This window comes from Notothenia rossii, assembly GCF_949606895.1.
Source record: "Notothenia rossii genome assembly, chromosome: 9".
Classification (NCBI taxonomy): domain Eukaryota; kingdom Metazoa; phylum Chordata; class Actinopteri; order Perciformes; family Nototheniidae; genus Notothenia; species Notothenia rossii.
This window is the reverse complement of record NC_136907.1, coordinates 11,497,544-11,524,555: the sequence shown is the minus strand read 5'-3', so window position 1 is coordinate 11,524,555 and position 27,012 is coordinate 11,497,544. Positions and strand designations below refer to the sequence as shown.

At 40.1% G+C, this 27,012-nt stretch overlaps 1 protein-coding gene across 2 annotated transcripts; it reads right to left on the bottom strand.

The window, feature by feature from the left end:
* Positions 1-736: 736 nt before the first annotated feature.
* LOC307018843 (short transient receptor potential channel 4-like) lies at positions 737-26,099 on the bottom strand. Of its 2 annotated transcripts, XM_079649298.1 has the most exons (16): positions 25,630-26,099; positions 21,946-22,175; positions 19,850-20,068; positions 15,027-15,167; positions 14,265-14,441; positions 13,286-13,486; positions 6,217-6,562; positions 5,530-5,669; positions 5,232-5,432; positions 4,594-4,715; positions 4,226-4,421; positions 3,930-4,124; positions 3,667-3,708; positions 3,052-3,141; positions 2,659-2,728; positions 2,149-2,284 (listed from the first exon to the last, which is right to left on the bottom strand). In XM_079649298.1, exons 2-15 carry the CDS (start codon positions 22,102-22,104, stop codon positions 2,681-2,683), a joined length of 2,277 nt encoding a protein of 758 aa, XP_079505424.1. In that variant the 5' UTR covers positions 22,105-22,175; positions 25,630-26,099; the 3' UTR covers positions 2,149-2,284; positions 2,659-2,680. The 2 variants fall into 2 exon arrangements, with proteins under 2 accessions (XP_079505423.1, XP_079505424.1); XM_079649297.1 differs by lacking the exon at positions 2,659-2,728 and having other exon boundaries at positions 737-2,284.
* Between the last annotated feature and the right edge of the window lie 913 nt (positions 26,100-27,012).

The following is a 27,012-nucleotide window of genomic DNA, read 5'->3' as shown; positions in this document are numbered from 1 at the left end:
TTTCTGCCAGGCATTACTTATTCTTCTTTGTAGGGTTCATAAGAGAAGAAAATGACCTATTTGTCTTTCATTACACCTTTCTCCACTTACAGAAAGTCATTACTAATGGTTTGGATTTCTGGATCGAACAGCACGTTCACACGCACAAACACTCATCTCTGAAGGACTAAACAAAAGCCAGAGCTAATACCCCAGTTTCACAGGGAGAAAGAAAACACTTAGCAAATGTTTGGAATCCGCTGATTAGCTTCTAGCACGAAATGTAACATTAATTACACATTTGAGACATTCATTAACAGAAAACAGAAAGAAAATCACATGTTCATCATATCGCTGGTTCATCATCACCCTGCTCCTAATTTATTGAGCAGGACTCCCAAATGTCTGCAATCTAATTATGAGATTCAATTAACAAACTCATAGGACCAAAAGAGAGGAAATTATCAGTTTTAGGAAATAATTACTTTCCAATCTTCATGGATGAGACAAGATGAAATGAATTTACTCCTAAAATCGAAATCCTTGCAATGTTAACCCAGAGCTTTGATTACCCTTGCTCTGATAACCACATTTAAAACACTTACTATATTTAGAAAACATTATCATTGTTGAACTTAAATCTTAACTATGTTATCTAAGATACAATATTGTCAGCACAAAAAGTTAATTTATTGATATATATTCATGGTTCTATCCGTCGGCAATCTGTAGAACAAGACAAAAAATACAAAAAAAGAAGTATACATGTTTCTTGTTTTAATCTCTATCATCTAACATCATTCATTCAAACATGACATCGAAAAGGTACAAGTTAAAAACAGAAAATCTCTTCAAAATAACATTTTCTTTTCTGTAGGAGTGAGAAAACATGAATAATATGTTTCTTTTAATGGTTTATAGGCTGTGTTCATATTGTATTTATCTTATTGTTCCACGTTTTCTACTGTACATACGAGAATACTGGTCATGAACTGTCACCATTAAAAGTACGTATGAGTATCACAATCCCAGGTTTCTGCATAGAAAAACATTGACAGAATTGTTGTTGCACGATCAGAGCTCGACACATCTTTGAGATAATGTATGCCAGTGTAAAGTGTGCAAAGTGCAGAAACGGACAAAGTAAGGCAGAGAGTTGGGTCTAAAACAGAACACATCTATTGCTCAAGTGAGATAAAGGAAACAGGGCGTGAAGCGGTGTAGAGATAAACGGAAGGAAAAAGAGGTAGAGAGAGAATGATGAAGGACAGAAGAAAGTGAGTATACTTCAAAGGAAGTCAGGTAAGGGAGAGGGGGTCAAATATAGAGGAAATGATCAGTTTCAGAAAATAATTACTTTCCAATCATCAGGGATGAGATAAGATGAAAAATCCTAAAATCTAAATCCACGTGTGCCTTTGCTGCATCTCCACTGCTAATATATTTAAAACACAAACCAAAGGCCTCCCTGAGTCTCCAAAGATCAAGTCTGATCATTCGCTTTATAATAACTCAATTCATATCGTCCTCAGTTGAAGCTGATTGTCTGTCTTCATTCCAACATTAGTTAGCCGCTGGTTATTTATTCAGGTAGTTTCACATCTTATGCTTCTTCTTCGGATGACCCTGACAAACATCCAATAGCTACCGAGTCACTGCAGGTTGAACTCTCTTTATCCTTTTCATCAGCTCATATTTTCCCCCCTTCATCGGAGCTGCTGTTGGTGTTGATGACCTCACTGTTTTCCTCCTTGGCCTCGTTCACTGCACTTTCCTCCTCCCTCTCTGTCAGCAGGAGTCCTCTCTCACCTATCTCCTTTTGCTCTCTGTCTCGCTGCTCTGCGTCAGAGACCTCCGGCCCCCCCGCTTCTTCTGACAAAGAGTACATCTCTCTGGGAATCTCTCCTGCCCCCGATGTGGCTTCGCTGCTGCCCAAGTGGCGTGTCTCTAACAAGCCAAAGTCAATGTCATCTTTGGGGGGATTTCTCTTGTGGCTTGACTTTTTACTTGAGCTCTCCTCGGAGACCACCAGTCCGTTAGGCAGCCCGTTGAAGACCTCGGGCGGTCTCGGTGAAGCTGAAGAACAGCTCTGCTTCAGGATGGATGCGATGATCTTGAATCTGTTGGGTTTGCTTTTCCCCTGGCTGCTCTGGGGGGCGGGAGCAACCTTGAGCGACGAGTTGGGGTAAGCAAGGCTGGACTCCGCTGAGCTGCCACTGGCCTTTGCCCCCTGAAGAGCAGGCTTCCCTGTCTTCATCATGCCCATCACCTCATATCGAAAACTGGAGATGTCTTGTTTCAGCTCCTGGGAGAGCAAAGCAAAGAGTGAGCTCCCCTGGTAAATCAAGTCATGCTTATCATTCAACTACTAGCCCCAGTTGTTTTGTATTTGCTTTGAGTATCGCTTCAATTTCATCTCAGTCAATACTAAGTGGGCAGAGCGTACTGCTTCCTAATAATGACACAGCAGCAGCTCTTTTCTCTCAAAGGCATAAAAGAACATTTAAATGGTCTTAGGATTTTCATCTAAATCACAGGGGACAAACTATTGACAATATGTCTTAACAAGCCAGAATGGTACGATGCTAAACAATGGCCGATTGAACTCTCTTTTTTTTTGTGAACTCATTTGTTAAGCCATCTGAGGGAAGCAGAGCTATAAACAAAACACTGGCTCACCTTCAGGTTGATGAGGCACCCATTAGTAACAGAGACACATCAGCATGCATTTGGAGTTGTTTATGTCCACCTGATAAATGTCCAACATTCACTCTCCTTTCTGGCTCCACAAACTCCTTAGAGGAGTGTCTGCTTTTAAGCAGCCAAATGCTCCAATATGTTTGGTACTAAGCAGGTTCCTTCGAGTGTTTAGTGTTAAAAAAGGCTTGTTGTGGCTGAAAATAACACTGATCGAAGCAGCCAGAAGTTCTTTGTGCCAGAAAAACAAAACAATGACTGAAAAGAAGCCATAAAGCATTATGCCGAGTGCAGAACAGTCTCTGTACATGGACAAGTTATTTTTTTTTGTCACTTGAGGTATATTTTGATATATTGACCAAAAACTGTGCCTACCTTGAAGTTCTCTTCAGTCAGGCCTTCTTCTGTCTTGGCGTCTCTAATCATGGCGGCCACATAACGTTTCACCAAGTTCCTCACTACTTCCTACATCGGTTAAAAAGGGAATATGAACACAGTAACATCCTTTAATATTGAATGAAAGAGCCGCTTCAATTCAAAACTCACAGTCAAATGTTCCATTTATACATGCGCAAAAGGAAATACTTGATAAGCTTCATCGGAAAAGTTTACAATAACCACCTGCAGATAATGACAAGTAGGAAGAAGAGACTGGAGACGAACATCCCACTGGGTGTAATTGTAAAGCGTTTGTATGAGATTGTATTGACAGATAGAAATGGCGTGGAAAGGCAGTCGAAGAGCAGAACGTTTGCGCTGTGTGTCACACACACACACACACACACACACACACACACACACACACACACACACACACACACACACACACACACACACACACACACACACACACACACACACACACACACACACACACACACACACACACACACACACACACACACACACACACACACACACACACACACACACACACACACACACTAGCAGATGGCAGTAATCATTCGCTGCTTCTTTGACTTTGTTTACCTGGTACTGAGTGTTTATCCTCAGGTTCTCTGCTGCTCGTCTCTGCAGAGACATCAGGTAGCAAAGAGGATGAGTAAGTAAAAGAGTGGGAGATGAGAAAGGACATCATTTTTCTCCACAGTGTTGCACATTTGTATTACTCCATATGGCTTCTTAGTGTTGAAGCACAAAACAAGAAATACTTCTAATTAAAGACAAACAAACCCTTTTTTCCATCCCTGTGAAACTAATCATATTAAAGTGTGATTTTGTGTTTGACTTACTCCGAGACTTCCAAAGATTTCACTGCGCTTGGATCCTGTTATCTTGCACACATGCCTTTTGATCCAGCATAAAAAGTACAAGAATAATTTGGGGCTGGGGATGATGTTGAAAGGGGCCGGCAGTGTGGCCCCTTCTTCAAAGTAACTCATCCACAGCTTTGTCCGAGCAAACTTCCACTCAATGTCCGCATGGTCCTGAAACAGAGATTAGGGCTAGATCAAAAGCACTGCGAACATGATCTATTCAAAAACACTCATGCAGCTTTTTGTTCTTAGTATGTTTGATCTGTGCTCACTGCAATGTGCTGGTAGGAGTTGTTCATCATGGCTATCAGCATGTTGAGGAGCACCACCAGTGAGATGATGTTGTAAGTGCCGAACATTGTGGCCCCGACAAACTCTGTGAACTGATGGTCTGCATCCACGTTGGTCACATACAGGTTGATCAGACCGAAGATGGACCAGAAGAGAGACTGCAGGGTCTCAAATAACCTGTGAAGGAAAGACAGGTGTCACTCAAAAACAGCTTTAAAATCTGTTCTTCTAAGCAACATGAACACTTTTCACATACTTTTAAAAGTATATACACACAACTGTTTCTTACTTTGCCACCTAATTTCACAAAATCACACATGCTAGCAAGTTTAGATTCATGTGAACTCACGTGGAGAAAGCGTTATTCTGCTCCACACAGCGGATGCCTTTGCATTTCCCCCTCTCATCTGAAGCCTTTGTCTCATAGTAAAAGTACAGCTGGTTCAGCCCGTTAGCAAAAGCGAGTAGGACCTGAAGAAGAAGAGGGTGTGGGTGGAGTGGATGCATTATTTAGGTCAGGGGTGTCCAAACTATGGCCATTTTGAATTGGGCCTCAGACAATTCTTAAAGTAAAATATGGCCCACACCAGAAACTGGTGCTTTTCTTATGTTGTACTTCTTAAATATATATGTATAGTAAACAGATAATACACATTAGTATTCCCACTTTTCAAATAAATTCAGGCATTTACATTTGAAAAAACGTATAACCTTATTTGCATAACAAGTTTGAAATATACCCTTCATATTTCCGCTTATTATAAGCAGTCTGAGACTTCTGTTTTAAGGAATGAGCTGCAACACCTTTTGTAACAACATCAATTAAACCCTATGGAAAGCCATGCTGTGGCCCGGCCCTTCAAATATATTTCTGTATGTGGCCCTCAGTGAAAAAAGTTTTGACACCCCTGATTTAGGTCAATCCATATGTTTCTGTTTGCATGTTTATATTCCCGCCTGGGTACACAAATGATAACAGTGTTTTACCAGACAGTAGATGAAGAGGAACTTCAGGATGTCCAGCAGCATTCTCCCCAGAGAGATCTGCAGCGGCCCCAGGTGAGAGTTGGCAGTGAAGAGCGAGATGAGGCGCAGGGAACTGAAAATGTTGGCTATGGCAAACACTGCCTCAGCCACTAGTGTTGGGTGCCACATCTCCCACTGGTTCCTGGGTTTACTCCCACTGTACTGAACAGGACAAGGGATGGCAAACATATAAAGTGAGAACACAAGAAGGCTAACCTAAACCTGTCCCTTTTATCACTGTTTTGAAATATTAGCTTACCTTAGTGTAGGCTACAATCTTAAGAGAAATGGTTGCCAGGTATAGAGAGTTCATGACAAAGTCCATCAGGTTCCACCAGTCATGGACGTAGTCTTGGAAACCGCCATCCCACATTTGTTTGATCTCTGCCCAGATGAATCCTAGAAGGACAGAGATTAACTGATTATTTAATAAATATATATATATATATATATATATTATTAAACCATAGATTAACAACATATAAAGTAACTGGTAGGCAGATATTTCTAAAAGTCTTTTTGGGATTCGAAGTGTGCAAAAGAGTAACATAAGAATAATTTCTCAGCTGGGCGGAGCAGGTAAAGGTATTACAATAATGCTTAGCAGGTTTAAATGTTGCCATGTTCTTCATCTCATGTTTGTACGCTAACATTAGATTAGCAATAAATGCAAGGTCAGGCTTAGATGTCTTTACCTTTTCTAAGCTATTAGGTGATGAAACAATCTTTAACCAAATTAAAGTGCTTGCTTGTTAATGGATCTGGATGAACAGATTAGGGATTCCCAACGGTATACATATCAATTCATTGCAGTGCAATTTCACGGCAATCCCTTCAATGGTTGTAGAGAGAATTCACTGAGCCACATTGTCATTCCTATGGTAGAGTTAGAGGAAACGTCTGGGTATCACCAAAGTCATTAGGATACATCACCCTTTTTACTCACCCAGCACCCAGGGCAGGATCATCCACTCCACGGTGGTCGGAGCCGGACCCTGCCTGTCCTGCCGGTCCTGCTCGGTGGTGACGATGTGCTGGGAGGCGAGGAGCAGCAGGAACAGGAAGGTCAGGTAGGAGGCCGTGTGGCAGATGAACTTGATGAAGGGCTTGCGGATGAAGAGGCCGTGGCGACTCTTGGGAGCGATGAGGTAGCAGACAGCAAACACAGGGTAGAGGAGGCCGATGAACACACAGGTGATGCACTTCCCTGCCCACTGGCGCCGCCTCCAGCCGGGGAACTCGTCGTACCACCGGGACGCCAAGAGCTGCTGGCAGTTTGGCTGCGCTACAAACTAAATGAAACAAGCGAATAGTTCAACTTTTCTGTTGGAAATACAGATTTAAAAATAACTCCTCATACACTCGTCTTAGGCATGATTCCAGCATTAAGACTGCTGGGAGAGAGTATCCTCAGCCTGAGTCTATTTAGTAGTTTTTCACAGACCATAATGCCCCAGTGGCCATATGCCAGAATTGGAAACTGCAGCAAGCTCCAGCTCAGAGGATATATACGTAGGAGTGGGATATGTTGGTGGTGTACAACAACACATATACAGTAAGAAGGGAATCTGGTCATGGCTGCGTTGACACAAAAACACATAAAGGGACCGAAGTCAGTAAAGAATCATGTTTACAATAAATGTTTTTTATGAGTGCATGGCATTTTTAAGATAATACCAGAGCACTCCTTCCAGAGATGTCTGAATATGATCAGAACTTCATCTTGCATGACAAGATTAATTGAAAGCGGTTGGAACGCAAATCAACATGTGGGAAATATTCTTATTCATCTTTCCCGTTGTTTGGCTTTGTTGATGTTTTGTGTTCCTGTGGGACCAATACCTTATGACACTGCAACAATGAAAGGAATAACATGGGAAATGTTTTTGTTATACTCCTCTTGGTAACTGAGTACAGATTTCACATGATGCCAAACTGTGTGTGTGCTGTGGGACCGCAAAATGGACTGCATCATGGGCAGCATCTGGTGACATTAGGAATCTGAATTCCTAGAAACAAACAAACAAACTCTGTGTTGTATCAATGCCTCTAACAGCATGGGAAAATGCAAACACACTTACGCAGGCACACACAGTGTTGTCATCATCATTATCACGTTGAGCTTCTATATCAGAGTCAAAGTGTCGACGGCTCCGTCGGGTGCCAATTCACCAACTCTGCAGCCTCGTTACCATGGGAACCAGAGATCCCTATCTGTGTCAGGGTCTGGAGTAAAATGGCTCATATTTCCATACTTTGACTACAATGATGCCACAAAACTTGAGAGGTAATGCAGAGGGGGAAGTTAGGAGGGGATGCATTTCATGGATGAGTGGAGAGGAAGACGATACTCTTATTTCTCTACCCTCTTTATGTGGGGGGGGGGAGGGGGGAGAGAATAGCTAACTATATGTTGCAAGAAATGTTGGCTGTCGCTGTGCACTAAGAGTTGCTATACAAGCATTATACCAAATGTTAACTTTTGGGATTCAAAAAGTGGAAAAGCTACCTGCTGATTTTCCCTTTTTATATGACTCCTTTTGGCGTGAACCTGATAAATCTGCAAATCAAATGTTTGCAACCAAAGTCTGAAGCTGCCCCAGGGGTGCAGGCTAAATCTTCTGATAAAGTACATGAGCTCCGTGAATAATATGATACAAAAAATGGAGCCATTGTTTTAAATTCTGCAGCAGCTGGAAATAGAATTGTTTCCATCAATTTGAAGACAGCTGTGATTACTTTATAACACCCGTTTTTCACAGGCATTTGGACTTTTATGGGGTACAAGTAAGTTGTCCATAACCAATACGTTGAGCCTTCATCTTTCACTGCTTGTCAAAACACTGTTCCTAATTAATTATAGTGAATAAGAGGCACTTGAGCTGCCTGATATCTTGGCTTAATCAGCATGATGTATTAAACCCCGACAGTGAAGCTAATGAGGTCAGAAATTAAGCTAATTAGCATTATAATTAGGAAATGTATCCATGCTGATATGCATTTGTTTTAGCAAAAGATTTGCAATAATAACGTCTCCAAAACCTTATGGGATTATCGACTTAACAAAGGAAACCTGTGTCTTAATGTGTTTTTATTTGTTTTTCCCAGTATTTTACTATGCAGGAAGACAAAGTGAACTTTCCTGTTTTATATACAGTACGGTAGTTAAGAATAGGTAAAATACAAGCTAAGCAATTATAGCAGCGTCTCATACATTGGCTTCAATTAAAAATATAAAGAGCTTACTAATGTAATTTGTTTTGTTCATTTCCCTTATGCTGCTGTAGTATTTTGAATATTTTGAACCAGAATCCTGTTGACTGTACCTTCCATTCCTTATACACATCTACCTTTCTATTTTCCATTAGGGGGAAAGACCGACCCTGTCACACACCTCTGCTATTCAACTGTCCCTTTCTCTGTCATCACCACCACTTCCAAAGCTGAGCAGTAGTGAAGTGTGATATGTTTCGCCGTTGGCTTCTTCACACAACTCAAAATCATTCCCTCCTGGTCTAAAGTCGTGATGGAAAGTATATATATATATATTTTTTAAATATTTTTTTTCCTGCTTCTCCACACTGTCAGCTTTCCAAAGGTGCCAGAAGAGTCCTTACATTAGAAGTGTGAGACGACAATTGAGGGTGCTTCCTACTGTGTGAAGTTTCCCTGCGGCCTCACAAAGGTGATATATCTGCTGGAACTCCTCTGCTGCGCTTTCACACTGCCACACACTGACTTACAACTGGTTATGTTTTAGCTTATTTCGAATGTCAAAATAAATACATATTTTTAAATAGAAAAGATGGATGATAGATTACATTAAGCACAACATCTCCCTAAGAAAACTACATGAGATATGTCTGGTCATTTAGTTCACAATTGGAAGAAATCTGTCCTTATAATATGATATTCTTATACTTTGTTTTAATACATATCACCTTGCAATAATTGCATTGGGAAATGAACTGGAGTTATCTACATTTGTCATGTTCGGAAAACTATCATTTAAAGGCTGTTCATACTGGACTACTGAACTTTGAACACTGATATGTGTTGTCGAGAAATTGCATAAACAATTGATTGTTAATTATGATCCTTTACTCCACAGCATATTTTATTGAGCAATTCCATTTTAATGGAGGCAAAATAAACATTTTGAAATGCCAAATTGCAGTTTTTATGAGATTTCACAATGGGGCAACGTCAAACTGTAGCATGTAGGAGACAGGTTTCCCTGGGTGCCTCTGAGAGTCACAACAATAAAGTGAAGGTCTGTTTGTCCTCACACTGTGAATCTTCTATGTATTCACCTACATTTGTGTAAGTACATCAATAGAAATGTTCCTCTGTTGAAACCCTCCGGTAGGTAAAGGGGATTATCTGCACTTTATTGTGTAGTTATCAAATGTATCTGATTTGGCATCCCGCCGCATCAAAGTGTAGACTGCTCTGTCCGCTCAGACCATTACAGATTTATTTTCTAAACCCTCGGAACAGCATCAAAGTTAAAAAACACACACACATGCAAGGATGAATATAGAAATGCGTGCCAACACACACTATGCATAGGAGGCTTAAGAGGACGAATGCCCTTGAGTTTTTAAGTTGAAGGTCACTCCTCGTCACTCACTGCGACAATCATCAACAGCCACTGCTATGGAAGAAATAATTCCGACCGTGTGTCGTGAGTGCCAATTATTATTAAGAGCTGGAGTGTTTGTCTGCAAAAGCGGTAAAAGAGATGAATGGTGGTACCAACACAGACAAAACGCCCTGAACATAATAACTGCTCTCTGCAAAAACCTTCTTTCAAGCCATTCCAGTTCATCCAAGCGTTTATTTAACCCTCGATGCCTCGCAGAGGGCAGAACTGTCACAGGCACAAAGCAATAACTTTAAACACTTCTGTGTGTGTGTGTGTGTGTGTGTGTGTGTGTGTGTGTGTGTGTGTGTGTGTGTGTGTGTGTGTGTGTGTGTGTGTGTGTGTGTGTGTGTGTGTGTGTGTGTGTGTGTGTGTGTGTGTGTGTGTGTGTGTGTGTGTGTGTGTATGTATGTATGTGTGTGTGTGTGTGTGTGTGTGTGTGTGTGTGTGTGTGTTTGTGTGTGTGTATACATTTTCACCTTACACATGCCATTAACCGTCTCTTCAGAAGAAAAGCGCTGTTACATTGACAGACAAGCTAAACGGTTTCCTCTGTTGTCATTTTGTTAGGAATTTTATGGAGCACATCTTTAATGCTGTACAATACTTCACTCATTTAATGTTTCCTCTTTCCGGATCAATGAACTGTTTACTAAAGATTGTCTGAAGGATATACTGTAATGCTGCATCTTATGGAACAGCGCTGCCAAGATAACTATTAATGGGATTTTTGCTTGTGTGGCAGAATTTACATAAAATCCAATTTCACACAGCCTCCTTCAGAGTAATTCGGTCCACATACTACAAACATTACAATCAGAATTACATTACCAAATGCAGAATCAGAGTTGTTTTTTTACAGAAATCAACATATTTCCTGGATTTATTTTGAGAATGAAAGTCATGTTTTTTTTGCGAATGCTTCATTATACGCAAATATGTACGGTAATATGATTTTAGGAAATAGGTTAAGATTTTGCTGCAATGGCTGATGTTCACCTGTTGCATTAAGAAACTAGAAACTAGAGATAATTTAAATAATCCAATACACTACAGGACTGTTATCATTTCTTATAACATTCACGTACACACAGTTACTTTTATTTGAAATGACTGCCCACCAGTCTAGTTGGTAGTTGCCAGATTTGTCATTTTAAAGGGCAGTTAGGTGGATTTTTACCCACATCATGAGACACTGCCCTCTATCAATGTCCCGGTGCGATCGAAGGGCGTTATGGATTGGATGCAGGAGAAGGGCATATTGGGACATGTCCTGAATAATTAGGGAGGGTAACTGTTGTGGCAGCGACCACAGGAGAGGATGAGTTATTACTGTGGGTGCAATGAGATATTTACTGCCAACAACAGAGAGGTTGATGAGGGGCTGGATTACAGGAGACTGTCAATCATCATGACCACCTGTGCGATACTCCCAATTGTCCTTTTCGGGACTCGACATGCTCCTCTGCCAACAAAGGAAATACGCACAACAACTGTATGGAGGAGGGAGGAAACAGCAGCGTCATTAATCGAGACGCTTCCAAAAGTGCATCTGCTCCGGCAGCCAGGCAGGGCTCCCGGCAATAGACAGCTAGATTAATTATAAGTTGCTCCCGGGAGTAATGTGTCTGCTTCCTCATCATTTTGCTTCACCTTTATATACTACAGCGGAACACTTCTGCAGCATCATATCTATCTCACCCCTTTCTTATTGCCTGAGGAAGCCATAAGACATCCCATAACAGCGACGCTATAAACGGTCCGCATCCTCCATTCAAGCCAGAAAAATATCATGCATCACTTTTAGGATTTTTCCATTTTGACCCACAGCACTAACATTTAAAAGTAGGCTGTAAATAATTGTACATTGATTACAGCAATCACTAACTAATCAATGTACGGAAGACTCTGAATGCAAGTGTACAGTACACATCTTTTGTAATCAGTAACAATTATAAGACGTTTAAGCTATTATCAGTTCACCATTTACATTTGAAATCAAATGCAATGCATTAAAGAGGCATCCTTTTAGCCATTGAGGCAATAGCACAAATTAAATATAATTGATTGAAATAAAATGTACATTTTAAATTGTTCAATTAGCCTTTTTCCCCATACTAATTGTCAATGACCACCCACTGACAAATGTTTATCAAACAACAGAGAAACACATCAAATCAGTTGACTGTGAAGTGTTCCTCTGGAGTTATTAGGCTAAACCATATCCCATAATAATGAATATACTTTTTCAATGCATGTCACGTCCCATAGAGTTGCTGAATAAAAGGGTCCAATTTATTCTCTAATCAAACTACATAGTGAAAGTACTCAATATTCATTTATTGTCTGCTTTCCACTGCTTTAAAACCAAATGTTCTTCATATTCTGCATTCAATATTACACAATGTATGTTTAACTGGATGCACTGTATGAAGAAATCCCGACATGTTATTGTCTTTTTAGCGACAACATGACTGAATTGACTTAGGTAGATTTCTACACAAAATGCTGTTGTTATTTTAAAAAAGTAGATATCTTACACACACAGCAACAGTTACAATCCTAACATTGAAACACTATTATTACCTTGCCGCTGCAATTCTTTGTTAATTGAATTGCAGCTCTGTCATTTGTGTGAGCTGTAAAAACATAGAATCTTATTCAAACCAGCTTCTGGCGCCGTCAAAAAAGTACCTGACAGTGATTTAATATCATTACACCACAATACCATTTTTCAGGCAGTGACAGCAGTGAGAATGTATTGGCTCACTGCAGCAAAACCTGCAGGTTTGGCACTCTTGGCCAGAAAACAATGGGTAAATGGTGCATGGGGTATATTTGCATTTAAATCTAACAACAAGCTCTGCAGCAGATAATGTCACAAATAATACTGGACAGGAGGGTACAACAAATATTTGTGGAGAGGCAAAGAGAAGCCTGGAAAAAAACCCTAATATGATTTCTTGTATTTTGCACAATTCAATAGGCTGAATCTGGGATATTAAAAATATATCTGACTGTCACAGCTCAAAGCAAGAGGGGGGGCAGGTGCACTCGACTGTGTGTTTTATCAGTTTTTGATAGGCAGGAGGATGTCATTCCCTGCTGCCTTCCAATTACACCTAAATATAGAACAAAGAATACACTTTTTCTGCCTGACATGTTCTGTCCTTCAAAGACTATTGCTTTCTTGTGTTTCAAATCTCATATAATAATAATATAAAATGTGATATAATGGCAGGATGAGTGTATCACATGACCTACAGATGTAACTCACTCACTGCATTCTATTCACAGCCTTCTCATCCATCCAGAAAGCTTTAAATTAGGCTCTAAGCAAAAACAGGATAGCTTTATATTCCTTGCTTACCTCTTTTTGGTGGTATTTGATAGCGAGTTTGAGTCTTGCCAGGTCGTTGTTGCCCTCATCCTCCAATAAGTTGATGTCGTCTCTGTAGTTGAGGATCATCTCCAGCTCTCTGGAGCTTCTTGTCTGGTCCAGGAGATCTTTGGCAAACTGTTTACACTGCTGTGACAGCTCCTCATACTCTGATTTGAACTCGTTCTCCACCTTAGGAATACAGGATACAGCTTAGCGTCAATATTCCTTCAAAAACCTTGGAGCTGTATTTGTCACGATCTGTCTGTGTTGTGTTTTGTTTTGTCTTTTTCTGTCTTTGGTTTCCTGTTTTATTTTGAAAAGTGTTCACCCCCTGTCTTGCCTGTTGCTTTCCGTCTGTTTTCCCTCCTACCTGATTACCCGATTGTGTTCACCTGGTGCCCCTGTGTTTTCTCCTCCCTCCTCACCTGTCTCTTGTTTGTTTGATTAGTCCTGTGTGCATTTAGGTTCTGTGTTTTCTGTTAGTCTTTGTGAGTTCCTTGTTGTTGTTTGACTGTGTTCACGGGAAAGAGAGTTCAGCTCTGTATCGGTAGCCTTGAAATAAAGGTATTTTCTGTTTATCTGCATTTGGGTCCTGCTTGCCTCACTCAACCCTGACAGTAGTCAACTCAATATATTATGGGAAATCTCAAGTTTTATGTCGAGAAAGGATCTGACATTTGTATTTGCTATATGTCTTCTAAAATATACAGAAGATAGTTTTGTTTTTTTCCCGTGTGGAATTAATATACCATCAAGGCAAGGACCAATCATTTGTTATAATTCCTCTGGATTTTCACAGCTCAACTTTTATTATATTTGTATCACCAAGAGCAATTTAACTAAAAAGCGGGGCTAATAAATTGAAAATTCGTGGAAGGTTACATCACGGTATCATGGAAGGGCAGTGAGAGGTTAGTGAATGCAAGAGACAGCTAATCAAATCCTGTAAAAGGACGTTTCTCTTCACCTTGCTGAGCTCCTCTAGCTCCCAGCTGAGCCTGAACGCGGTGAGGAAGGGGTCCTCGCTCGAGAGCGCAATTAGCGAGGGGCTTGACAGCGCTTTGTAGATGTTGAGGCGGGAGCGTGAGTGCCGCAGGCTGTCCACGTCTGAACTAGACACACACTCCACACAATTACAGCGCACCTGCAACATCAAACAGAGCATAACACATTCTAATGAGGCTTCATGGTGTTTAGTAACGTGCTCATTTCTGTGCATGATTTGGTCCCGCAGTAAAGGCTCTGTATCTATTATTATATTATGCAAGTAATCACTGTCATGTCTGGGTGGGTTATTTAGACGTTGACAAGTTTTTGATCTAGTAAATGATGTGCAATCACGGAAAAATAAATAATAATTTAGTTTAATTTGTAATAGATCACAATCTTAAAAAACACAGATGCTTGAAAAGCATCAGAAAACATTCATCACAGACATTCAGTCACGGTCTGTTATTTGATTACATCTTAAATAGGATCTTTATTCAATAATTCATGGTATAAACTAAACAGATACTAACTAAGTACCTAATTCAAAATTGTAAAAGCTCCATAGAGTATCTTCTGTATAAACTAAATGGATAATAATAATGAACATATAACACTTTTATAACCCCACATAATATAGTGTAAAAACTGCACTGATTTGTTTGTTCCCTGAACAGTTCTTGACATTTTGGGGGTGTGTGATTTCACTGATCAAAACAACAAATACAAATGCTTTACCCACCTCATGTGGCTGCGGCATTGACACGCCTTTCTGCACCAAAAGCTTAATAATTTCATAGTTGTTGGTGTGTGCAGCGAGGATGATGGGAGTGATGTCAGGGGTGAAGTCAGAAAACTGCTTGTCCAATAAGATAGGAGGCACCTTTCAGAGGAGAGAGTCAACGCTTCAATCACACATGGAACAAATATTTGAAGAAACACATTTGGCCTTGACCTTTTGTTGCCTTTTAGAATTGTATAAACATCAGAGTCTCTTTGCCTTCTGTCAGGTTTAACGGACATGTTCAATGCAGTGGAAGCTGTTTATTTGCTTAAAACAGTTCCTCTCTGAGAACAGATCAAAGGTCTTTACAGTGGAGTTCAATGGAATAAGCAAGGCCAAAAGAACAGGCGCTTTGAGCTGCGAAAAGAATTCAAATACCATCAAGAAAAATATGCCCATTTGTCAAAGTTGCAGACAAAATGTCATCCACATCATGACCGCTGTAAAGGGTATAGTCCGCAGCGTCTTAGTATTTCACACATTTCACAGGGAATCATTATGGTCAGATAGAAACTCATTCTGCCGATTCCTCTTATCTTCCACTCCAGCTGAACCCCTTTTGCTATTCCCATGTCATTCAGAGGGAAAACCCGGCTGCAGGCTGCAGAGGAGTCAGCTGGCTGTTTTCGTTTATTTTAATTGAAGGCCTTATTATCCAATTTGTTGTGAGGGAAACATAGAGGAGAGAGACGGGATAGTCAGAGAAGTGTTGGAGGATAGCCATGCTATTAGGACCTTTACATAGTGGCTTCGCTGCGGAGACATGTTGGACCTCTGTCGCCTGTCAGCACAACTTCAATGATGCCGTTTAAATAACACATTAAGGGCGGTGCCGGCCGTGAGCGAACCGAGCCGTCACCGCCCTGCTGCAGCACCCCCAGCACCCCTACTTCCCACGGCTATGGTCACAATTAATACCTGGCATAAACTGTAAATCAAGTTCTTCATTCACCTCATGAGGGCACTGTTATACATTGAAAACAAAAAAACTAAAAGTGCACATTTGGTGCGTCTGTGAGGCTGTAGCATTAATGAGTAAAACCAGCATGCTAACATGCTCAAAACTAAAATGCAAACTCATTTTTCATATTTCTCAAGCTCTCTATCTTAGTTCAGTTTGATAGCATGCAATATTTTTGCTATACATGTTATTGGAAATCCATCCTACAGTAATTGAGACATTTAATACAAATGGACACGTTTTAACCTTAAGGTGCAGGGGGAAGAATAAGGGGATATCAATAATCATTATGAGAAACAGATAGATATCATTTATTTATCCCAAAATTGGGATTATTCATCTCATATACACATAGATAGATATCTGTGACGTATTTCCTACTTATACATTTTTTGGTTGTGACATCATTCTGACTGAACCAAAGAGTTACTGAGAGTCTTGCTTGGCTGATGTCTGGAATCATTTTTGCAATGTTTATGTCTCAATATACTATATATATTTATTCTGTTTTCACAAGCCAAAAGACATAGATCTGAATGTGCAAGTCACATGTAATACAAGATCTGATCGAGAGCTGCTCAATTAATCGTATTTTAATCGCGATTACGATTATGGCTTGCAACGATTACGAAAACAACGTAATCGAAATAAAACGATTATTTTATTATTACTTTTTTTTTTTTTATAGTTTTTTTTTTTTTTCAGTTGAATTATACTTAAAGTTCAGGGTAATCAACTGTTAAAAACATACTGTTCAAATTGTTTTTCTCCAATAAATGGATGTTTTCAAAGTTAAAGAATAATCACATTTAATAATCGCATTTACAATTATTGACCCAAATAATGGAGATTATGATTTTTGCCATTATCGAGCAGCCCTAATCTGAACTGTTCTTTACTGTAGGTTTCTTAAGAAATCTTTCACATAAGAGTATTATGAAACGAAATAGTACCAGTGGAGCTCAGTGTCACTCAAAAACCATAAAGAATAGTTATCAAGGGATTGGCTAATTCTCTCAAAAACGTTTCATTATCCATACTGCGACAAAAAAAATATTTTGTCACTCTCTCCGAGTATAGTCTCAGGGCAGCAGCGACTCCAAAGAGTGGCACAGAGCCACGTCTGACTGTGAGTCGTCATTCTTCGCAGAGGAGGGTGATCTAATAAGCTATTTACTTTGTTCTCTATGTGGTGGGAGGAGGACGGACATCAAAAAAGCGACATCAAACTGCCTTGGACCGAGCCCAAGCACGGAGCAGGAGGAGTGCAGGCTGCTAGATGTGAAGTAATGACATTAGCGGAGAAGAGAAGCACAATAATAGCCCACTTGTAGTTCTTGTAATGCATATGAGAAGCACAATAATAGCCCACTTGTAGTTCTTGTAATGCATATTTGTTACTCATATTAGAATGAGGCATCCACCGACACCACAATGATTAAGATTAGCATCTGCTGCACCACACAGTGTGTCTTTTCTGAGAGTCCCCACTGATTCCTGTCATCCTACAACATCACAAACGTTTAGAAAAAGCTAGTATAAAATGGGACGCAGAGCATTTCAATTTTTTCATGACACTGCGGAAAATAAGCTCAAATCTGTGTGGATTCGAGCTAGATGACATGCTTTCTGTGTTATATGGGGGATAAGCGGGATTTCCTACAGTGCTATCTTAATGTCTACATGCAGGTTCTATATGTGGACTACAAAAAGAAGAACAATGGAAAAAAAAAAACCCTGAAGCTCCTTATAATTGAGGCGTTATGAGCTCTGGTGTTTGTGCCTTTGAGAGATCGTATCTTTACTCTGAAGAATGACATGATGCTGTTCATACCGCTGGCATCCTATGCAACAACCAAGCCATAACACTTCTTAGAAAATAACAGACACATCATTCTGACAGCCTGCAAAATAGAAAGGAAACTAGACACCAAGAGAGCATGAAATTAATCTTCTTATTAATGAATCTCCAGAAAAGACACTGATAGGAATACACGTTTCCCAGTCTGCCATTTAATATAACCGATTAGCTTGGTAGCACAAGAGTGATCTATTTTCACAACCTACTCGTGTAATGGAAGAAGCACTATCGCACAAAGACATTAAGGGAAAAGGGGGAAATGTGGCTGCTTATTGATGTCACAGCTGAGGGGGTCGGACGGGATATTTTTGGCCTCTATATCTCATTCGCCCCACATCCATTTAGCAAACACGACAGAGCTATCTCTTGTGTTTGAGTTCTCTTTTGTTCCCTTATATATTGTTCATGTTCCTTTCATTTGTCCCTTTTTCCACCGTTTCAGTTTATTCTATCAAAGACAAATGCACATCTTCTAAAAAGGCACAGCAATAACATCCACCCTTCAGTTGATCAATGAAGCCACAACACATCTGTTCCTTTGTGGTTCATGGTGCATTACTTCTAAGGAGAGAGGAATAGAGCATGTGAATTCATGTGTGTGTGTTTTCTAGTCAGTACAGTTCTCGTGTGTCAGGAACCAGTAAACAACAACAAAGAAAAAACTCCTTGAGTGGAGAGCAAACGGTGCAAAGGGGCATCAATCTGAAATTAATTAGTCTGTTTTTAGTTTTTTATAACAGCAATTAAAGCTCTTAAAAGGCACTTCTCAAAGAGTAGGTGCATGGGTTGAACTGCAGCGTTCTCCAGCTAATCTCAGTCCTCACTAAATAAAAAAGTAATATACTGTTCATTTGGAAAAATATACATCACATTTTCTCTTATTAGTTGATGCTCTAATTAAATCTCACTCTGTAAGACCTGTTCCATTTCCAGAAGATAGATCAAGTCTTGTGAAGACAGCCATTTCAAGTTTCAGTTTTTGTTGTTGTTGAAAAAAAAATGGGTCGATTATTTCAGATTATATAAAAAGCTTCAGGCCACTGCGTGCAGTTTGAAACCTACACAATGAGAAAAATGTAAAACTACTGTAATGTAATATCTGCTCAAAACATCACCATTTTTATATTCTTAATATAATACAAATTGACTACATTTAAAAATGAAAGATTTTGTTGGCATTTATTACATTATTGGCCACTAAACTGTGGACTTTCCAGGGTTCAAACACAGTGGGGTTTGGAGGTTTTATTATTCATTTAGATTTAAAACTGACTGCTCCCACCCTTTATGATAAACAATACGCGTGGTGTTGGCTGCACATTGCATTTGTCCAAAATATCATATTATTTTGGATAAAATTTGGTCATTATACCATTTACACGCAAGGCTGGTGTATTTGATCAACATTAAAGGTGGGCTAATGTAATTTATTTCAGAAACACTTTTTGTTATATTCCATGGAATGCTCTTTACATCCCGATAGCAATAAATATATGAAATGCTTTGACAAAAAATGCATTAAAAAATATCATCTGTGGAAGCCGTGGCACTGTAAAAAGCACGACCAATCATCTGAGCCGGCCCGGCTAAAATAACTGGATGGCCTACCTGCCAGTCAGCCTTCCATCTGTGCACAAACTTATCTCGTGCCCTCATTGGTCATGTGCGCGTTCGTGTGTGTTGGAGGAGGGGCTCTGTAAGGAAGTGGGAGATTTTTTCCGGTTGTGTATTTTCAAATTCTAGTGCACTCGAGCTGGTTTCTCCAAAATGACCTACCCCACCTTTAACTGTATGTTTAAATATCAGAACATGATTTGGTTGCAGGAAAAACTTGAAGAAACATGTTTTTGGAAACCAAAGTTAACATCAACAACGATCCTTTTCTAGTATCCTCAAAGCTTTGTCTTCAGATCACTCTCTTACACATACAACACTCTAACTCCATCCTCCCCTCCTTACTTGCATGCCTCCGCCGGGCTTCTTGTGATTAAGCAGCAGCTCCACAGCTCCCACCACTTCCTTGCGGATTGCGTGAAGCAAAGCATCTCCGACGTAGACGCTGAAGCTCAGCAAGAGTTCAATGATTTCCAGGTTCTCGTTCTCAATGGCAATCAGTAGAGCCGTTCGGCCGAGAGGATCGATGCAATTGATGTTGATCTTGAAGTAGATCTCTGCCTCCTGGAAGAAAGTCAGGGTTTGGTTGTATCAATATCATTGATTAAAAGAGAAAGTAGTCTTTGACATGGAAAACACGTTGTTTTTAACGGAAATGTTCAATCCTGACATCTTTCTGAACAACTTAAGTCTACAGAGTTTGGCTCTAACAGCTGCATGAAAATGGATAAATGTCCACAAGGGATGTTGTGTAGGGCTTAAATATTAGCTTACATTTAAAAATGAAAGAAAATCTGGACTTGTGGAGTCAGAAAGAAAAGAGATTACCATACCTCTGTAGGCTGCTCTTATCTCTGCTTGAGGCTAAAGGCTCAAGGCTATATGTTGTCGCTACTAGCATAACATATGTGAATGTCTGATTGAACTGTCGCTAGTGGAGTTGTATTGTGGGTAATGTATGCACCAGGATTTGAGGGAGAAAAACACTGTGTAATAAAAGAGAAAATGTATTTGATCCTTTTTTGAAAAACGATCTAATGTGAGTCCTGCAATGTCAAAGGAGTGCAATGCTAAATCAAGGTATACTCTTTTGAATAGTACTTGTGGCCGACCAACCTGGCATTAATTGGTCATGACAGCAACATATTAAGATAAAAGCCTAAAATGTTGAAGCTTTGAGTGCAATAGTTCCGTCCTTAGATTAAGATTTGCTTTCTTGTAAAATAACTGAATAGCTTCTCTGTCGTTTGTTCTTCCTTCTTACCTAACTGCATCTGTTGTTATCTGTATTGCTACGTGCCAAGCCCCCTGTTAGTTGTTGCATCATTTGGTGTACTCCAAGTACTGTGGGACAACTGAACAGATGGTCTCTAGCAATATTCCCTGTCTACTTAAGTTGTGACACTTGTCAAGGTAAATAAAGCCCCGGATATTATTGAAAGTGAGAAGAGGACAATCATGGCTCCACAAGCTACTTAGAAATGTTCAAATAGATTAATCAAGACTTTAACCTGCACTCACATCTGCACAATTATGTAAATATATTTAACATGTTCATACACATGCTCAACTTTTTACTGTGATAATGATATCCTATTTCAATACTTTATGACTTTATTTTTGTTGTATTATTACTGTTTTATGTTTTATTTTAATTTGTATTGTATTTAATTTTTAAATCTGAATTTCCCCAAGGGGATAAATAAAGTTCTTATCTGATTAGATTCAAGCCATCCATCACTAACGGCCCGTCTACACTACAGGCATGAAAACATCTTGGAGCTGGGCGTGTCTGAAGCTTGGCGATTTTTTGCGAGCAACCAATCACATGAATCTCCCGCCCCCGACATACAAAGCAATAGCAATGTTAAAACGAAGTAAACTGGATATAAACTCTCCAAACAGGCGAAAAAACTATCAGTTTCACCCACTGTCTCTGCCACCTCCCTCCATGCCTGGTTCCTCCGGTTTGTATCCCGGTAAATAGTTCCGGTCGTAAAGAACCGGGTGATTTGCTACCGTAATATCTCGTTTGGAATATGAGGAAATGAACTGCGGTCTGGCTCTCCCAGCTTGCACGCGGTTTGATTGGCTGCGCTTGCACTGGCGGGATTTGCATAAACGGGATTTCATTGGCTGATGCCAAGCATCGAGCCTCAAAAGTTGAACATTGTTCAACTTTTGATGCCGATAGATGCTCGTGATGCTTGCAAAGCCATGCCATGCTCCCCACAATGCAGTTCGGCGAAGATTCAAAATCTTCTACGTCACCCCATTCAAGTGAATGGGCGAAGCGTTGAAAGCATTTTTTGATGCCTGTAGTGTAGACGTACCGTAAGGGTTTCAGCTGCTTTATTCATTCATGTCTTACTAACCAAATGTTCCAGTATTCAATGCATGTATAAATACAAATACATACACCAAAATGCATACACACACACCTCCAGAGCCTGTTTGACACTAGCGTAGTCCCCCTTCTCCACAGCTCCGAGGTAGGCTTTCTCCAGAGGCGACAACTCCGACTCGGCCCGCACTATTCTCAGCGGGATGCGGTCCCGGTAAGAGGAGCTGTCAGTCCGCCGGTAGTACAGCTGTGACATCTCCCTGGGCTTCAGCCAACCAGCACTCGGCAAACTCTGCTACAGCTGCTGCCAAGCTGGGGGAGTTCACACTAGAGAGGGCACAGACAAGCATGTGAGAGAAAGAAGACCCTGGTTGTTGGCTTTGACTGAGAAAGAAAAGATGAAAATGAGAGGAAGAGGAATTTGGGGACAGAGGTCAGAGTAATAAAGACAGAGAGAGAGGAAGCACGTCATTCCGGGCCAATCTAACCATTAAAGTGTCACTTAATGAATTTTCCTATAATTTCAAAGAATGACTGCAACTGTAATGAAGTCTGGAGGATTTCAAGTATTTTCAAAATCTGCAAATTGAATATAAATCTCCTTAAATGTATGTTTTACTGAAGCAACACATTCTCTTTAGTCATTATGCATTATTTTTGCAGTAGGAGGTTTAACTTAGTGCACTTTGCTTTCCAAGTGCCTCACATTCCTCAGGATCTTTACATATTTTTGGGGACACACAAATCAAGTACCAAAAGTAAATAAATAAAATGTCATGCCAGGTACCTGCACCTGTTTTTTTTCTATCAGATACATCTAGATTAAACATGGAAAATGGAGAAAGTGTTGGCAGTGTTACTGTTTCACTGAGACACATCATGATACACACAATCAGGCTTGAAGTGTCGCAGCTGAAGACCTTTAATTCTTGAGTTACTAATGGCTTTAGTTAATTTAATTAGGAATGCTTGCTAAGTGATCAACATCAGCTGGTTGCCTAGTGACAGCAAAATATAGCTTCTGGCGCTGTGCAGCTTCACAGAAATAATCCTTCACAGTGACACGGTGGACTGTCTACCAACGAGGAAAGGTCAATATCTTTGGCACTGGCTGTCTCGAGATCTTCAAATACATTGTCAATTCTGAACATATACAGAAAATGAGGAAATAGCCTTACAACAACAGATACCTCAAAGTTCACTTACAGTACAACCATCATAATGGGCTATTTCTAATGTAAGTATAAGTATAAGTATACACACTGAACAGAAGCACAACAAGTGAATACAAACACAAGGGATTGGCTGTTCTTTAAAGGACTTAAAACAACAGGGGACTGCGAGGAAAATAAAACCGGGGGTGCAGGAGATGGACAGAAGGAAAATAAGAGAGCTTAAAAGGATGAAGTAGGAAAAGTTAATTCTACCAAATATAACTAAATAAAGCTTGTGCGTAAAGCCTCCTCTTTTTCGCTATCTAAGGACAACTTATTCCTGCTCTGTCTTTCTCCAATAAATATTGTGAGGATTAACAGACTCACAGCAGGCCAATTAATTATATGAACAAGAGCAGCCATTTGTTTTATAAATATCTGTAGATGTGTGTCGTGCCCAAAGCTCTGTGTACTTAAATAACACTTACATTTATAAAGGAATAGCTTAACATTTTGTTTTACAATCTTTTTGGCCAGATTAGCCTTTATTGGAGATGACAGAGGGGATGACATGCGTATATGGTTCCAGACCGTTTGAATTTGGGTTCTCTGCATAGGAACTGGGTCCTAGCTTAAACGTTTTGAAATTACACTTATTAATTTACTTTCTGAGGGTTTGATGAAATTATGAATGCCACTCGGAAGTCTGTACAGGTAGAAATGTGCTAGAACTAGCTTGGCTTAGTTTAGGACAATAGTATACAACAGGGAAAATCAGCTACTCTACAGCTCATTAATGAACATTTCATCTTGCATTTTTGTGTGAAACCATAATGTGGTTGGCAAAGGTTACTTGCATCATAATTTTATCGCTGGTGTAGTACCTGCCAGAAGTTAGTTGCTTAGAAACCTCACTGTGATGACAAGACCTCAGGAAGTTACTCCATGCCAAGAAATAGTTTGGTACAAAACCCCCTGTAAAACAACAACGTCTTGTTTTCACACCTTGTCTTTGTACAGATTGGTATAGTAACACCCTAAAGGCCAAACTACAGTATTCCTTACATTTGGGGGAAATGATAGTTTTCCAGTTCAAACTATTTAATTTTGAATTTTTGATCAGTCCTTTTCTGAGGCAGGTGGCAAGCAATAATGTCACTTTGCAGGTTATGAACTATCAACCCTAATGTTCCCACAGCCTGACAATGGCTTGAATTAAATTTTATAAAACTAAATAGGTGTAAATCAAAAGAGGCAATTGACTTCAACTTTTTAGCATTTTGTCACTCTTACACTCTAGGTGCCATTTTACTGCAGCAAAAATGCTCTACAGTGTCGTCCCTCAATTAATGAAATCACCTTAAAAAAGTGCTCCACTGAGAACTTGTTTTCTATAGGGGAGCCCTTTTGGTAGCAGATTTTCAGACCTCATTGAGATCGTAGGCCTTAGTTTGATATTGATAGTGAACTTGGTTGAGAAATGTTCCTTTGTACCAGAAATACCTCTGCACTGGCCGCAGAGGGACCCTGCAGTCACTAAATAACTGGAATCTTGAGATGGTAGAGTAAAAATCATGCGGGCAGACAGAGCATGCATGGACAGCAGGAAGGAAGACTCTGCAAGAGTAGAACTTTAAATGTATATTTTCCACTGCTGGTCTTAACAGTTTATTTGACTTTTATATGTGTCTTAGTCTGGGTTATGTGATTCACTGTTTCATTGATGGAGGTAAAGGTGAAGAAATAAGTATCCTTTTGAATGTTTTGGTGCTTTTTCTTTAAATGTTCAAGATAAATGTTGACATAGTATTTCACCTCAGCCAGGTATCTGTTTGTCTCTAAACTCAAACTACAGCAGCGATAAAGTCAGGCTTCCCACCAAGCACAAACACCAGAACAACAAGGGGATCTGTAGATGGTCTGCTGATATTTGTGTGTGCTATTATTCACACACACACACACACACACACACACACACACACACACACACACACACACACACACACACACACACACACACACACACACACACACACACACACACACACACACACACACACACACACGAGGTCTTTTTCCTCAGTAATCACACTTTACTGTAATCAATACATGATTTAGAAATAGAAAATCTGTTTTGTTACACAAGCACTGCAGCACCCACTTAAGTGTGTCAGGTTGGAGGAAAATATTTTTGCTTCTTTCTTCTAAAAGTTGATTTTTTTTTAGACAGCGCATTAGCTTTGCAGTGGACCACAAAGCCCATTTATAGAAGGCTGTCCTGCGTTTATAATGGCAGTGGAATACAAACTAAATTGTCAGCATACTAATTAACGACAACAGGTCTGTCTAAATTGGCAGTCTGTGTAGGCTACCATGTGTATTAAATGGCGTCTGCACACACTCACTGGTGAGATTGTGACATTTTTATTTCTGTTTGTGGGCAAGAAAGGTTCTAGGAAATAGCATGGATGAAAAACAAAAAGAGGACTCTTGTCTGTTCCTATATTTGGTCCTTTCAACAGTTAAAGACTGAAAGACCGTAAAGAAAACAGTTCAACATTTACTCTCTTTACACGCGTAAAGCCTTTGTAGCAAAGACGAGCATTTTCAAGTAGCACATAACTAACCTTTGAGATGTTGGGCATTTGGACTGCGCTCATGGAGATCAATGCTGTTCCTTTGGAAATTATCCCGACATCAAATGAGGACCAATAAAGCATTCGCTTTTTAAAAATAATCATTCGCCTCAACTTCTTGACTGTGGTTTCCCCTGCAGTATGGATCTGCAGACAGACCCTGCTTGTTAAAGTGTCAGTGCCAAATGATTCCAGTCCGGCTTTATTTTTGTTTTAAGTGTAGTCTGCAGTCTTCCACATCATTTTTGGAGATTTGAGAGTATCCCCTATGTACATCCAGATTTTTATCAGTTTACATCACGACTTCCATTCGGTCTTGTGTGGAAAAAAACGCAGACCGCGCACACCGCAGTCAGCTCACCGCGCAATACATCCTGGAAACGAAAAATAAGCGACAATGAAGTTCGCTCGGTGAATTACACCAGGTTCAGAACCGCGTCCGGTTTCCGCAGGGTGTATTTCTGCCGATGTTCCTTCCCTGTCGACTTATCCACCTGTTGGGGGGGTGGGGGGGTGGGGGGGGGGGGTGATGGAGCGAAAAGCAGCGCCTCCAGGAATAAACGCAGAGCAGCCAGATGCCTGGGAAAGGTCTGCGGAGCGCTGCTGCAGACTGGTCGTGCGCACTACTGTAGGAAACGCATTGAACACTGTGGCACTGCAACAGGGGGCTAAAGTATAAACAAGACACTTAGCCACACATTTAGCTTCTCCTTCAAACAAATGAAAATAACACTTTTCCAGTTTGTTATTGTCTAAATTACAAGTAAGAAACAAAAGAGAGTTTAGTGAAGATCATTCCAAGATCATCATAAACGCCTTCTTGATTTGCATAAAAAACAAGTCAAGTGGCCCCAAGTGTATCATATTTGTTAGTAATTTTGCATCATATAAGTTTGAAACATATAGTCAAACACAATCCTTCATTCAACATACATAAGAGCACAACATTTCATTTTTATTTGATGCTCATCCAGTGAAAACAGACACCATATAAAGGCAGCTATATGAGTAATATCTATACAGTTTCTAATGTCTGTTATTTGAAAATGTCCAAATATTGAACATATTCAATTCTCAGGTGCAGGCTTATATCAACTCCAATGTGTCACAAGTGACACTTTGGGTGGGATACCTTATGAAAGACACATGACTTCTAAGCTCACCCATTATTATTTGAACACAAGAGCTGTATCTCTCTCTCTCTGTCTCTGACTTATAGGTCTGTTGATGATACGTTATTAATAATAGTGTGTATTGCTGTTGAACGTCCCCTGACATGTTTATAGAGTCTTCGGGCCAGACTCATTCCTTGTGTGTGTGTGTGTGTGTGTGTGTGTGTGTGTGTGTGTGTGTGTGTGTGTGTGTGTGTGTGTG